We start from the raw sequence: 16,431 nt of genomic DNA, 5'->3' as shown, positions 1-16,431 counted from the left end.
CAAGAAACAAAAATCCAGGCCATAAAGAGTTAAAGCCAGCCTAATTTACTGACTTCTGCTTTTGCCAATAACATTGGGCAAGGGTCTCTATCTCCCTGCAAAGAGAAACTTAGCATTTTATTAACCATTATTAATCTTCTCCATGTCCCCCATGAAATAGATCATGAATCCCGCTCCCTTCTTATAAAATAGGAATTTGAAACACAAAGTGTAAATAACTGGCCTTTTGTTGCAAAATTACTTAAGATTGTCAACCACTTAGTTTCTGGCTAACTCAAATGGTATTTCATGGTGCCTTGTATCTGCCTGGTGGGTGCTCAGTAAATGGGGGTTAAATGAAAAAAATAAATTGTTAATATTTTCTAAAATGGACTCTTTTCAATGACTAAATTTTTTAAGTATATGAATATTATATATTACATGATGTTTATAACTCTTTTTAAAAATGACTACTTTGACATTTCTCTTCAGTGTTGTTAAAGTACAGTCAGACCTTTGTATCCCTGGGTTCCACAACTGCAGATCAGAAATGTTCCCAAAAAATGGATGGTCCTGTCTGTAGTGAACATTTATAGAGTTTTTGTTCTTATCTTTATTCCCTAAACAATAAGTATAACACCTAGTTACATAAAATTTACACTGTATTAAGTAGTATAAGTAAACTGGAGGTGATTTAAAGTATATGGGAGGATGTACCTAGGTTGTATGCAAATACTTTGCCATTTTATATAAGGGACTCAAGGATCCATGGATTTTGTTATCCTCGGAGGGTCCTGGAACCAATCCCTCATAGATACTGAGGGATGACTGTACTTTCTAGTTTCATTTAAGTTATTCACTGTAAGCACTGTCCAGGAAAATAACCCTTATTCATTCATTCCATGTCCTTTAGTTATGAAACTGGGACCAGAAGCTTTCAGATTTGATGGTGGTGTTGAAGCCATCGCTACAAGACAAAATGAAAAATACTACATCTTACGGCCAGAAGTTATGGAGACTTACATGTATATGTGGAGACTGACTCATGATCCAAAGTATAGGAAATGGGCCTGGGAAGCCGTAGAGGTGATGTTTTAATTTGCATGTTTCTTATAGATAGATTCCATAGTAAAAAATGTTCAGTGATCATAAATCAGGCTTATCAACTTTTCTATAATTTTTAATGCTTCGACCAGGATTTTTTCCACCCAGGACTGTGTATTTTCACTGAAGTCATTTTATATCCCTGGCTTCAGCTTTGCTTTGTATAACATTGATATAGATCTACCTATTGACAGACTTAGATATTGAAGGAGATAACTAGAAAGGCATAGTCTAAAATTAAGTTCCCATTAATACAAAAATGATGATCTCTTAATTCCACCTAAGGGTGTTTGGCAGCTTGGGGATATTCACCTCTGTCTATTTCAATAAACCACTTCATGTTTTTTTCTGTCTTTGGGCTTTAAAATGCTAGTATATGCTTTTACTTAGAGTAAATAGCCACTTAGATCTAACTTTTAGAAAGCACTTGTAGAAGAATTACTTTGTATAAGGATATTCCTTTACCAGTCTCAGGTTTCTTGGAATATCTGTAAGCTTTCCATCTGCCCAGTGTGTTGTTTTAATTGTCTGTCACCTCTTGGGTCTCTTCCTGCCGAGGATGGTATACCTCCTTCCTAAACTAATCTAGTGAATGCTTTGTGTGCCGAATGCCTGAGGAGGCACCCTGCAGGATATGCATCTAACATTGTCTGTCTAATTGTAAGAGTTATTATTCCTCAAGGAGTGGGAGGGAATTCAGGGGATAAGAACAAGCAAATGCTTTAATTACACTCTCATTCTCTAGCACTCTTTGTTAGAAAGTTAGCTATCTTTAAAAACTGTCCATGAGGAATGACTTCTCTCAGGAAATCTAAAATAAATATTGCCTTTGGTAAAATTTAACTAATATCTTAGGAAGCCATCGGTGAATCTTGCTTATTATCCTCTTCATTTAGTATGTGTCTTATCATTAATCATCGGTCATTTTAAATAACAGCAATTCTCTAGGCCTCTTTGAGGGGGCAGCTTTATTACGTTTAATCAGCAGTCATTGTAATTTCTTTACATTTCTGTTTTTTTCCTCTGGAAAAAATGTTAAAATTGAAGCTTTTCTAAACTTTGGTGATAGGGAATTGTTTTGGTCTTCAATTGGCCAGCAAATGAATTGAATATCAGTTTAAGTTGAGAATATCAGGAAAAATGTATTCCATCAAATCTAAAACACCATAATTAGTAAGACGCATCATTATTTTATATACCACTAAGAAAAATAACACTGCCAATTAAATTATGACATCCATTTTATATGTTAGAATGTGCAAAATGTATGGCCGAGAAGGGATCAAAAATGGGAAGTAAGCAAATTCGTATTGCCAGGTAGACAGGATGCTTTGGTTTGCTGTGTTCTTCAGGGGGTTGGTTGTTTATGGGATCATAAGGTTGGTTTATGTGTTATGATTTTATTTCTTGTCAGCTCTTTAACATAATATATGACGTCAAATCGTTTCCCTGTGTCACAACACTGAGGTCTCAATTTTGGGGATGCCCCCAGTAACCTCTGCTAGAACCTGAGCTATAGTGGTGAGCCAGGAGTGCTGTAGGGTCTTGCATTTTTTAAACCAGAAAAACTGGGACTTCGAAGGCATGGCCGCACGTTTTTCCCCTGGTGTTACGCCCGCCCCCGTGGCCTCCTGTGTTTCAGCAGCAGCCCTGCATATGCTGGCAGTTCCCACCTCCAGCACCTCCAGCACTTGGCTGTTCTGATGCATACTTGAGACCACAGCTGGAAACCATGTCAGGAAAAGAAGGTGGAAGAGCTTTTCCCTAGCCAGCTGGCTGTGGTCTGGGAAGTGCTAGGGAGTTAATGGCTGTCAACCAAGGAGGTTTTGGAGTTGGTGGATAACTATCCCAGTCTTCTTTCCTTCAAGAATCATTCTGGAATGCATGCTACATGGTTCTTCAGAGGGTTTCTAGCAGGAGTGAGCCTTGTTGCACACAGTTGTAACTTAATATGATTCATTGGCTCTTCTGTCCCTGTTTTGCTCTTCCCACTTGCCCGCTTCCTGATGTCACCTCCCTGATAGACTTCCTGCAGCCTGCATCCAACCCTTGTCTCATGCTTTATTTTTAAGGGAACGCAAACTGAAACATAGGGGGTCTTAAAAATCACCTCATCCAGCTTTCCACTTAAAGACAAGACTCCCCTCCATATCTTTGCAAGATAGCTGTTCCTCATCAACCCAACGACTTTCTAGCAAAGGGGAATGTATCACCTAATAAAGTAACTCATTCCAATTGGTAATATTGAAGGTATTAGAAAGTTATTTATTTTGAAGCCACAATTTACAATATTCTGTGCTCTGGGGGTACCAGAGGGAAAAAATCTCCCTTCTACATTTCAGCTCCTCAATTATCTGAAGACAGTAGGTTCTGCCATCTCTTCCTTTCCTCATCCATCATTTCCCTTGATTTTCTTCTCCTGACCTGGTTTCCAGCTGTGGTCTTTTAGGGCTGAACAGTGTGTCTCAAAAACCTCTCTTCCTCTCTTTGCAGTGTGATTTTTTCACAGCTTATGGTCCAACTTGTTCTTTTAGTAGATTTATATTAAAAAAAAAAAAACTGGGAGGCCAAAGAGGGTGGATCATGAGGTCAGGAAATCGAGACCATCCTGGCTAACACAGTGAAACCCCATCTCTACTAAAAATACAAAAAAAAAATTAACTGGGCGTGGTGGCGGGCGCCTGTAGTCCCAGCTACTTGGGAGGCTGAGGCAGGAGAATGGTGTGAGCCCAGGAGGCGGAGCTTGCAATGATCCGAGATTGCGCCACTGCACTCCAACCTGGGGGGCAGAGCGAGACTCTGTCTCCAAAAAAATAAAAAAAAAAAAACTGGCGTATATTGAAATTATGGTCAATGTTAGCTTCTCCATTTGCTACCGTTGAGTCACATCTCCTTTGCACTGTACTTTTTCACCCATACTTTCAGTTTGTAAAGTATTTGTAAATCGTCTTCCTATCTTCTAACAAAGCACTCCCTTTCCAGCCTTCTTTCACTGATACACTTGAGAAACCTGCTTTCTGTGTGTTAATTAAATTTCTAATAATAATGTCAAATAAGATGTGAAAAGGTATATAATCCAGCAGTACAACACTAGAGAGTTCTTTTGTGGGTTAACAGCACTCCATTAATCACAGTTGTTCAAGCACTTGTGAGTCTGCCTGACAGAAATAATATTTAACTGATAATTTCTTTTGCTTTTTCTCAAAAATGTCATGAAGGCCAGGCGTGGCTCAAGCCTGTAATCCCAGCATGTTGGGAGGCCAAGGTGGGAGGATGGCTCGAGGATAGCAGTTTGAGATCAGCCTGGGCAACAAGTCATCACCCTGTCTTTACAAAATTTAAAAATTAGCCCGTCATGCTGGCACACTCCTATAGTCCCTAGCTACTCAGGAGGCTGAGGAGGGAGGATCACTTGAGCCCAGGAGTTCAAGGTTATTTTGAGCTAAGATCACACCACTGTACGCCAGCCTGAGCAACAGAGCGAGACTCTCGAAAATTAACAAAAAAAAAAAAAAAAACATGAGAAACTGACAAATTCCTTCCATTTAAACATCTGATAGCTTACAGCATGAGCTTTATCAGAATATTGTATGTATATATTCACATAGATTATATAATGTCTTAGCTGATCTATGGTAAAGGGTAAAGCCTTACGTAGGGATTTGGGATTTTCTTTTGGCTTTAGGGGGTTTTTTTGGTAGTTTCAGGTTTTTTGGTTTTGTTTTTTTGCACAGACATTTTTCTTTGCTCTTCTAAACCTAACCTTTTCCACTCAGACATTTCAACTCTCAGAAAGTGACTTCTTTTCCTCCATCCTACTCCTGCCTCCTCAGGCTTCATCCTGTTTCCAAACCCTCTTTGATTTGTTCAAGGTGCCTGATTTTGTGTTCTATCCTTGAGTTCAGACGGCACTCAAGCAGACAGCCTTACTCCACGGATCAGCCAGTTATATATCTGGTAGGCAAGAGAATACTCTTCTGTCCTCTGACTTAGGGTTTAACTCATGATGCTTGCTATTTTCTTACCTACCCTTCATCCTTTGTTTAGAGCTCCAATCACTATAAACATTCTCATATCCTGTTCTCTGCTATTAGCACATCCCAGTCACATAGGATCACTAATAATAGAAGCATTTACTCAAAACCAAGGTGGTCCCTATGCCTAGAGGCTGAGAGTCCCAAGAACAGATTGTAGTACAATGATGATCTGGTTAGACTTAGTCATACAAACACGTGACAACTTCCACTGTTGAGATGCTGATAGAATCAGGGCTCTTGTAAGGACCCAGGAAAGCTATTTGTCCCCAGCTTCACATTCCTAAAGTCTTAAAATCTAGACTTTTGCGTAAGGGGAGAGGGGCAGTTCTTTGGTGCTTTTCCTTTAAAAAAAAAAAAAATTTTTTTTTTAATTTACCAAAAACTTCAAAAACAAAGTGGCTGGGCCTCTCTAAACCTTTGAAGTCCTTGTTATTGTCTAAGCATTTCTTCATTTTGTTTTATTCTCATGTACAGCCCCATGTTGAGAAGGAAGATGCTGCCTGGGACATGGAGCCTCTGGGGCCACTGATAAGGGGGGTCTCAAGCTGGAACTTGGCCCACTACTCAAAATTTTTGGCTGTGTTCTTGAATACTATAGCTTACCACAAGAGGACTTGTGGGGAACAAGAATGAGAGGGTGACTAGAAAGAAAGGTGATTAGGCATTGTCCACCCCAAAAGCAACTCCTCTAACAAAAGAAGGAGCTTAGAGCAGTTTCCATGGAGAGGAGGAGTGGCTGTTTATCATGGCTGGCCCTCTCATTAGCTCATCACCAAAAAACCTCAAGGGAACAACTGAGAAAAGGTTTTGGGATTAAAATCTGTTTAAAGAAATATCCGGAAATGGGGTTTCCCATAAAAAGCTTACCCATTTTTTCTAAATTCTGATTTTTTTCCTTTTTTTAACCAATAATTTTTGGCTTACTCTGCATATCTGGTATTTGACTCTTTGTCAAAAAAAAGGAGGAAAGAAAAAATAATAGGAGTTGAAAGTTTCTTTCTTCACGCTCATCCTCCATTTGACGCAGTGTCTGGAACTTAGAATTTAATCGAAGCATCTGTTTTTAAGTTGATCGGTCTTATTTTCTTCAGGGCTTTTTAAAAGTACGAAATCATGAGGCATTTTCTTTATTTTCTTTATTCATGTGGCCTGCTGGTCAGATTTTCTTTCACCAGGTAATTAAATGCTTCTCCTCATAGTCTCTCTGCTCTCTCCCTTCTGTCCTCCAGCCCTGATGTGAAAAATCAATAACCTCATTATCAGTATCTGCAGATAGGAGCTGAGCTCTCAGTGCAACATCTCTGCTCATGAGAATCCGTGGCTGGTATTTACTTTCCCTCGCCTCTTTTCTGGGCTCTACATTCTTAGAGCCTTATTTTCCTCCAAAATCCTTTCTAGCCAGAGAAGGTTTTTCTCAACCAATAAGGCAAAGTCTATGCTTTCTATCTTCTTGGTAGTTGGATTAAATGGGAGAAAAATGGGGTACAATTATACATGTAAAAAAAAAAAAAGGGACAGAATCATGATCCACAGGGGAAAACTAAAACGTAAGTGAAAAATGACATGAGAAACTAAGAGTAAGTATATCTTGTTTATATTTTCTTTATTTCACTATAAAATATATTAGGGTTTTAGTCTTAAACTTTATTGTTTTTGTCTGTAGTCAATAAATTAGAACCAGATTGCAGATGGCAATTTTTGTACAATGGAAATTTTTATTTGACCATATAATTAATAGGATTAGTAGGATGTGATGAGCAGAAAATAACTTTCCTAGAGATGAATATGCCTGGTAACTAGCAGAGCAGCAAATGTAATTTCAAAATATAAACAGCACAAAAAAAAAACTCAAAATGAATTAAAGACTTAAATGTAAGACCTGAAACCATAAAACTCCTAGGAGAAAACAATGGGGGAAAAGCTCCTTGACATTGAGCTTGGCAATGATTTTTTGGATTTGACCCAAAAACACAGGCAACAAAAGCAAACATAAACACATGAAACTACATCAAACTAAAAAGTTTCCTTACAGCAAAGGAAACAATCAACTAAAAATGCAACAAAAATGTGTGCAAACCATATATCTGATAAGGGGTTAATATCCAAAATATATAAGGAACTTACAATTCAGTAGCAGAAAAACAACCTGATTTCAAAATAGGCAAAGGACCTGAAGAGACATTTTTCCAAAGAAGACGTACAGATGGCCAGTAGTGAAAAGATGCTCAACATCACAAATCATCAGGGAAATGCAAATTAGAACCACAGTGAGATATCACCTCATACCTTTTTAAATGGCTATTATCAAAAATTCAAGAGATGATCAGTCTTAGTGAGGATGCAGAATAAAGGGAACCTTTGTACACTGTTGGTGGCAATGAAAATTGATATAGCCATTATGGAAAACAGTATGGAGGTTTCTCAAAAAATTAAAAATAGAGCTACCATATGATCCAGCAATCCTAATTCTTGGTGTATATCCACAGAAGATGATGTATATCCACATCAGAAGATGATGTATATCCACCACAGAAGATGGTGTATATCCACAGAAGAAGTGTATATCAAAACATCACACTGTACACCTTCCAGTATATGCTATTTGTATTTGTCATACATCGGTAAAGCTGGAAAAAGGTTAAAGAAAAATTGAAACAAAAGAAAGAAAGTAAGCTCTGAAAGGGGAAAAGAAAACACAAACAGCAGCCATCTTAGTGGTAACCAACAAAAGTGGAAGGCAGGTTGGTTTAGGTTGTTACTTAAATGTTCATCCTCACACTGCCCAACCCATCTGTTTTCCAAATATTCATTAAATTCAGACAGCTACAGAAATGTAGGATCATTTCTCTCTAGAGAGTTGTCAGTGGAGTCATCCCATCTTCTTCCATACTAGACTGAAAAAAAAAAAAAACCTGTATTTGAGGAATAGATCCCAGCCACATATCTCTCACTGTCTTTCATTTTCTTCTTTTAGCTCTGTTACCAATATCACTGATTAGTACCCTACAATCAATTTTCAAAAACTCAGATATTCTGATTATAGAAGCAGCTGATTTTGTTCCAGTACGGTTTCTCAACCAGTGGTTTATGATCCCAGTTGACATTAGCAGTCTCTCCAAACTCTAGGCGTCAGCAAACTCTTTCTGTTAAGGGCCAGACAATATCAGGCTTGGGGGACAGCCAGCCAGTCTCTTTTGCATCTACTTAGCTCTGTCATTGTAGTACAAAAACAGCCACAGACAATATTTAAACAACATGGCTGTGGTTTAATAAAAGTTTATTTACAAAAATAAACAGTGGACTGGATTTAGCCTATAGTCCATACTTTGCTAAACCCTGCTCTAGACCATAGGGGGAATTGGTAAAAGTCAGTGAAAAATTTTTCCAAAACTAAAGGCAGGAGTGTTTCAAATTAGGTAAGATACACAGTCCATATGTTCTATGACTTCATTTTTAATTTACATTTAGTTTATGGTTTTCATATTTTTTACCTAAAACTCTATAACAAACTTTCATTTAATTTGAATCCAATTTGTAAAAAATAAATTTTGGCTGGGCACAGTGGCTCGTGCCTGTAATCCCAACTCTTTGGGAGGCCGAGGCAAGCAGATCGCTTGAGCCCAGGAGTTTGAGACAACCATGGGCAACATGGCAAAACCCTATCTCTACAAAAAATACAAAAAATTAGCCAGGCATGGTGGCGAATGCCTGTGGTCCCAGCTACTTGGGAGGCTGAGGCAGGAGAATCACCTAAGCCCAAGAGGTAGAGGCTGCAGTGAGCCATGATGGTGCCACTGTACTCTGCCCAGGCAACAGAGTGAGGCCCTGTCTCAAAAAAATAATAAAAAGTTTTATCTGAACTTGACAATCTAATAGTAAAAATTAGTGACAATCAGTTTACTGAAATGTGACTATTTTTTTTCCCTCCTCTTTGTAATTTAGGCCTTGGAAAACCATTGCAGAGTGAATGGAGGCTATTCAGGCCTAAGGGATGTTTACCTTCTTCATGAGAGTTATGATGATGTGCAGCAGAGTTTCTTCCTGGCAGAGACATTGAAGTAGGTGAAAATTATTCTAAAACCATGTGGCTAAGGTACCTGGACAGATCTTTGTAGATGTCTTTATCATGAACACATTCAAGTAATATCAAGTATGACTGATTCAGAATATCAGGCATGGCTATAATTGCAGGCGTATTCTCAATAACTAGGTTCAGTGACTTGGTACTGCTAACACCAAAGCACTGAGTAGCTTCTTTACCCCATGTTAATGAGTATAACCTCTCAGGGTTTTGATATATTTGACTCTTGTCCATGTTTCTTGGTAAGATGAATGGAGACATTGATGTGGTTTTTGTTGTGTGTTTGTGGTTTCACTGCCTGCCTAGTCTCTCGGGCCTCATATACTTATGTTTCTCTCACCAGATATTTGTATCTAATATTTTCTGACGATGATCTTCTTCCACTGGAGCATTGGATCTTCAATAGTGAGGCACATCTTCTCCCTATCCTCCCTAAAGATAAAAAGGAAGTTGAAATCAGAGAGGAATAAAAAGACATATTTTATTCTGCTCCATTCCCTTCACTGTATACCTTAATAATTCCTTTTCTGGTAATCAGGCACATGATGAACTTTGATTAGTAGGTCTGTGATTAAGTTCTTAAATTGTTTTGCAGTCTTTTATGTTTATTATCATAGGTATAGGTGGACCTAAATTCCTTATCATATCCTTTATTAATTCAGCCAGTGTATCCACCACTGTTTTGTAAAAACAAAAACAAAAGTTTATGTTTTTAACCTATTATCTCTGGAGTTCATGAAGGTGTAATATCGTTTTTATTAAACTGAATAGAATGGTATAGCGATGACCTCTTAATTATAATTTGATTTGACTGCAAAACTTTTTCCTCCTCTAAGAGGAGATGATGTCTGCTTTAAGCTGTAATGTTTTGCCATGTTGCAAAAAGCCATAATAATAAGTATAAAAAAGCTTTTTCCTTTTCAATTTCATGTTAATCTGGTTTGTCTGTCCACCAGAGACAGATTTTCTAACTGTGACAGCCTCCTTATGCAGGTCTATCATTATTTGATAGAATGTCTTCTAAAATACTTCACTCACACAAATTAGAAAGTCATTCCAAAAGGATCATGTCATGTTGACCTCATTTCATCGGAACTGCAGTATATTTTTGTTGGTTAATTATATTAGTGTTTTCTATTTTGTAATTGTGTCCTTTAATTTTACTTTAAATGCCCTGTGTCATTTCTGGATTATATACTGGTTAATTTCTTCCATTCCCTACTACACAGAGAGGTGAGCTCTCAAATTTTGCAGGAGCTATCTAAAAACAATAGTACAACTAAAGGATTAGCTTTTGGGTTTAACTGAATATATGAAGAAATTGTGTCTGTCTAAAGAGAGGGTATTTCATATGGCTTTTAGTTCATTTGTTTGTATTTCATCTTGATTTTTTTTCTTTGGAAAATAAAGCATTCTATTTGGTTCAGATTTCTCAGCTTTGAAAAAGGCTCTATCTCAAATGTAGTAAATTATTTCCTTTCAGTTTGTGAAAGCAGGATTTGACTCTGAAAGAAGTTTTGCCAATTTTACTTATTCATGATCAATCAAGGAAAATCTAATAAATTTTAGGCCAAATAAGAATATAGCATATTTAGTATGGTTATAGTCAACATAGAGATCACAACTTAGAAGAAATATAAAGAAATGGCCACTCCCTATCCCCCACAGTCCTGGAGTAGATCAAAATCAATATATGATTATTTTAAACATTAAGTTTGAAATAGGAATGGTTTTCTCAAGAATAGATTTGGTGATACCTTGTGTTTGCTTACATTGGCCCACTATATATACATATATATTTATGTAGATATACTTCCATGAAAGGGCTAATACGATGCATATACTGAAGTGCAAAGACTTTGACCATGTGAATTTTCAGCTGAGAATGGTCAGAAAGATCAGTACAACCCCATGGATTAGGCAGAAGCATATGAAATTGCTGCATTTGTAGTTTAAAAACTGTCAGCAGTTTCATATGGTTCCACCTAATATTATTGAAGACAATTATTTTCTTAGGTATCAATAGGCTTAATAGTTTTAGTTATTTTAGCTTTTGAAAGTGTTTTAAAAGATTTCCTTTATCAGACAGGACCATCTTTATGACCTGCTTTCTGTTTTTCAATATCATACATTGGTGTATGTCAAAGAATAAATTAGTAAAATTAGTAAATGAAAAAGACTCTTCCATACCCATACATCATTATTTCCATGCTAATGTGTCTCTGTGATCCAGAATAACTTCTCCCGCTCATATCTTCAGTTCACCTAATGAAATGAATGGATAGCAAGAGCCCTTTGTTCCCAGGACTTTAAGGCAAAATATTAAAAATTATTGCCAAAATTGGGCCGTATGTATTAAGAATATAATGTTTGTATAAATGTCCTTGAATTTGCCATTAAATTAAAACTCATTTTCTTTTCACTTTGATTTGAAAGCTGATAAGTATTTCTGCAGCAGATAGAGTATTAAAATCAGGTGTGTGTACACACTGCACTGTGAGGTACTTTGGTGTCCTGGTGTGAATAGACAAGAAGCTGTACTATATGTTGCTCTCTCAGTGGCAACAATGAAGTTTTTGTAATTCTAGAACTTGGATTTTTTTTTAACAAAAGTCCCAAAACACCAAAAATGTAAACAAGATAAGAGATTAATATTGTAGTGATGTAATTTAATTAAAGTTATATTTTGGGTTAATTTTAACAACTGAAGTCTTATTGTTGAAACTTATTTTCAACAAAACTGTGCAGTTAAATTTATATACATATTCACATACTGAAAGATGAACAGTTAAAATAGCACTTAATTTTGTGTTTCTTCAATGTCTTGATATACTTTGTGCAGTTAATATTACACATGTAAGTTGTATGGCAGTTTACAGAACTCAATGACTTGTCATGAGGTTTTCATATGAGCTACACATTGTGTACATTGATTGTTTTTTATTTTTACATAAATCCATTCTGTCATTTTCAACTTTATATATAAATCTCCAATGTTATGGGAAACAATAGATTGACACATAATTTTTAAAAATTATATTTGTAAAATTTCTCTATTGTGAATAAAGTCTTTTAATATATCTACTCATTTGTTATATTTTTCTCCTTTTTAGTAGGCTTTTGTATATCTAAGGGGTGAGTGCCTTCAGTTGCAAATAAAAATATTTGATCCTAACAGCATTTCCATACCACACCTGCAGGATCTTGACAAGGAAACATTTCCCATTAAGAAACTTTACATTGCACATAATTTTGCATATACAGTGTTTGGGTAATCAAATAACCTTTACTAAGGATCTAACATATGTTCAACACCAGGACACAGAGGCTAGAAGCTTTGATGTCAGAAATAGCACAAACTATGTTCTTTGTTCATAAATTTGCAGTGCAACTAAGAAAATTAGACTAACCCCACACCACCCCTCAAAACAAGACAAAAATAGCATTTAGTTGTGTTAAATTACAAGCTAAAATTCTATATAAGTTCATGGGAACAGGAGGTCCGTAGCATTTGAGTGGTCAAAGAGGCTTAATAGAAAAAGGAGAACTTATGCTATAGGAGATCCTCCAAAATTTTTCAAAAAGCCCAGGTTCTAAGTTCTTCAAATTCATACTGTACTTTTTAAAATATTTCAGATATTTTGGTTGCCATTGCCACTGCCTGGAACTTGCTTTCCCTAATATTTTTATAGCTCATTCTTTATCAGGTCTCTGCACAATTGTCACCTCATTAGAATGGCTTCTTTGACAAATCAGTGTAAAATTCTCTCCACCTTTTGTCTCCTACCCTATTTTATTTTCTGCTTAGCATTTTCTATATTAAATATTTATTTCCTTATTTATGTCTTTCTAACCCCTTAGTATGAAACCCCATGAGAATAGAAACTTCAACTGGCATTTTCCCCCATTTCTCTGTCTAGTGCCGAGAGTGTAGTACACAATTGAGTGAGAAAGTGCATGAATTAGGAAACTCGATCTTATATTCATAGTCTTTGCTACAACTATTTGCAAATGTCTTTTACTGAGCAATACACTTTTTTAAAAAAAATTAAAGTACATGTTTGTGACTAGAATCAACTCTCAATCAACAGGTTATTTTTAATCCACTTACATCATGTAAAATAAAGTAAGGCATGAGTCCTCCAATAGAGCCCATTATTGTTTTATGTGACTTAATGTCACAGTCCCTGCCTCATATGTTAAGCAAAAAACAAAAAATGATTACAACAGCACCAAAGAAATTAGCTTATTACCTAACACAGTCAAATGGGAACCTTCTGAATTAAATTATTGGTAGCACAAATGGATATTGGTTGTGTTAATGTTGTTGGTTACAGAATTATTAAAATTTATTCTAAGCATGATTTTTATGTGTACTAGTCAGCCATCAACACAGAGATGGCAGCTTGGCAACAAATACATCTAATGACTGATAATGATATGTAGATGGTTGCTTAAAAAGTTTTTCAAAGTTAACAAGATAAAATCTTTTTCATTTGAACATAGAGTTCATATATAATTGCCATTCGAGGCTCCCTACCTTGTGGCTGAAGAGTGAGGGCAGGAAGGGGAGTCTTAGGAAACTTTTTAACTGATTTTATGGCCCGAAGGCTCCTTTCTGTTTTTTCCAGTCTCATTCCATCCTCTACACCAGCCAATACATGAGTCACAGTTTTCAAGAAATATTTGCCAGGCATCAGATACATATTTAAAGTATTGGAATTACAGGGGAATGTAGACAGCGTTTAGTCCAACTCTCATTTTAAATATGAGGAAATGGGGATTTTCCCAGCAACAGGAACTGTTTTTCTATCCTTCCTCTGTGCTGCCAGATACAGGAATATGGTAAGATTTCATGCTAATCCTAAAAGTACAAAAAAATTAGCCGGGCATGGTGGCGCATACCTGTAATCCCAGTTACTTGGGAGGCTGAGACAAAAGAATCACTTGAACTCGGGAGGCAGAGGTTGCAGTGAGCCAAGAACGCACTACTGCACTCCAGCCTGAGCGACAGAGCCAGACTCCACCTCAAAAAAAAAAAAAAAGGCCATATATGAGAGCATATGTTATTTCCAACCAGCCACTCCAAAATAAAGGTATAATTTCAGAGTTCACCCTTAGGAATTGGTCTACTGCTGTGTTTCTTTCTCCAGATGTGGGCTACAGTTTACCTAATCTGAATCTCAGCTAAGGTTTGTTAAAATGCAGATTTCAAAGCCTTTCGCCAAATTTAACAAATCAAAATTGTGATGGGGTCCTGGAATACCCATATTTAGCCCTTTGTGTTATTCCTACACACACTAAAGTTGAAAACAACAATTTTAAGTTCTAGGTAAATGGAAATCCCAAGACTATCAGAACAATTAATGAGTTAATTAGCAAATCATGACAAGAATATGTACCTTTTCCTGCATTTTTGTCTCTACCTCAAGGTTTAAGTACAACTTGACATAACTTTGGTCACTTTGAAAACATAGATTCTTACTTTTCTACAAAAGCATTAGTCTGCAATAAGCCATACACCTAAATCTTTTAGAAACACATTCACACTAAATTCTTATACATATTTCTTTCTTATTAGGGGAATCTCAAAAGTATTAACTACAATCATGCTTGTTTTTATTCAGCAATTGTTTCATTGGCTTTCTTTTCCCAATAACTGCATTTTTAAGTCATTTTTCAAATTGTTTCCACTGTTCTTGTTGATTTTAACATGAGTGTCACTTGCACAGACTACACGGGATTTCTAGTTTGGCTATATATCATGTAAATGTATAAAATGTTCTTGGAAATGACCTCTGAAAAATACCTTCATTTCCTCCGCCCGCGTTTTTACATTCATTGCTATGCTAATTGTCAAAGATTTGTTGGCTTGCCATTATTATGATTACTTTGAGTCCCCTTAAAACATGCCATTACTGACAGAATAAATTAAATGTGTATCACAGATCCATTTAATTCCCCAGTGAATGCAAATTACTGTGAAACGTTAGAAAACAGTGATAGATGTATAGTTTTTAAAAACTTTTACACATACTGGGATATTTTGGCCTTAGGCTACAAGCACTAATTCACAATTCTGCAAACAGGGCCATAAAATGTACTGCTTTTCAAACAGTATTTTCCAAAATCCCTGGCACCTGAGAGGTTTTTGTTTTTGTTTTGTTTTGTTTAACTCTCCTAGGAGAAACAAGTGAATGATTCCCATTCACAAAATCTTTGGGAACTTTATTCCTGACTTTCCAACTCTTGGCATTCTCTGTGGAAAATAGAAACACAATCACCTTGCCGAACCAGGATGGGAGGTTCCATAACAACTTCTTGAGGTAGGCTTGATGCTATTGGTTCCCTTTCATGTATGTGACAGCTTTGGCTTGTTATGACCCAAGGCTCTCTATTTAATAAGTGACTGAAGGGGAAGCAAACTAAATCTCTTCCTTCCTGTGCAAAACCTCTTTACCACTCTGCCTTTCAATACTGCACTTCACTGGTTAAATAAACCTCACTGGTTAAATAAACCCTAAGTGCCTCTCAGCTATCCACATTCCTTCTCTATCTTGCTTTTATCAAATTGATAACTTTGTGACTTATATAATCATGACAGGGAGTTGCAAAAATATATTTTTAATGCCCCCATTAAAATACATTAAGCCTAAGTCTCTTTTCTGTATACGATGCAGTATACAGAAGGGGTAGAAAGTAGGTGCAGTGGGCCAATGGGAAGCTGACCTCACTAGGAATCCAGACAAGGGTTCAGCAAAGTCTCAGGATACAAAATCAATGTACAAAAATCACAAGCATTCTTATACACCAATAACAGACAAACAGAGAGCCAAATCATGAGTGAACTCCCATTCACAATTGCTTCAAAGAGAATAAAATACTTAGGAATCCAACTTACAAGGGAGGTGAAGGACCTCTTCATGGAGAACTACAAACCACTGCTCAATGAAATAAAAGAGGATACAAACAAATGGAAGAACATTCCATGCTCATGGGTAGGAAGAATCAGTATCGTGAAAATGGCCATACTGCCCAAGGTAATTTATAGATTCAATGCCATCCCCATCAAGCTACCAATGACTTTCTTCACAGAATTGGAAAAAACTACTTTAAAGTTCATATGGAACCAAAAAAGAGCCCGCATCGCCAAGTCAATCCTAAGCCAAAAGAACAAAGCTGGAGGCATCATGCTGCCTGACTTCAAACTATACTACAAGGCTACAGTAA

The 16,431-nt window shown here is 36.6% G+C and overlaps 1 protein-coding gene across 3 annotated transcripts in view; it reads left to right on the top strand.

Annotated features, from left to right (window-relative positions):
- Nucleotides 1-12,285, top strand: part of MAN1A1 (mannosidase alpha class 1A member 1) — a 184,454-nt gene extending 172,169 nt beyond the window's left edge. For all 3 annotated transcript variants that reach the window (XM_054490356.2, XM_054490357.2, XM_063666540.1), the window contains exons 11-13: nt 893-1,065; nt 9,063-9,178; nt 9,545-12,285. In XM_054490356.2, the coding sequence (XP_054346331.2) occupies nt 893-1,065; nt 9,063-9,178; nt 9,545-9,671 (416 nt within the window). In that variant the 3' untranslated portion in view covers nt 9,672-12,285. The remainder of the gene's footprint in view (nt 1-892; nt 1,066-9,062; nt 9,179-9,544) is intronic.
- Nucleotides 12,286-16,431: the final 4,146 nt, after the last annotated feature.

The sequence above is a fragment of the Pongo pygmaeus genome, chromosome 5 (genome assembly GCF_028885625.2).
Source record: "Pongo pygmaeus isolate AG05252 chromosome 5, NHGRI_mPonPyg2-v2.0_pri, whole genome shotgun sequence".
Taxonomy (NCBI): Eukaryota; Metazoa; Chordata; class Mammalia; order Primates; family Hominidae; genus Pongo; species Pongo pygmaeus.
The sequence above is the reverse complement of the archived record's forward strand: the minus strand, read 5'-3'. Positions and strand labels throughout refer to the sequence as shown.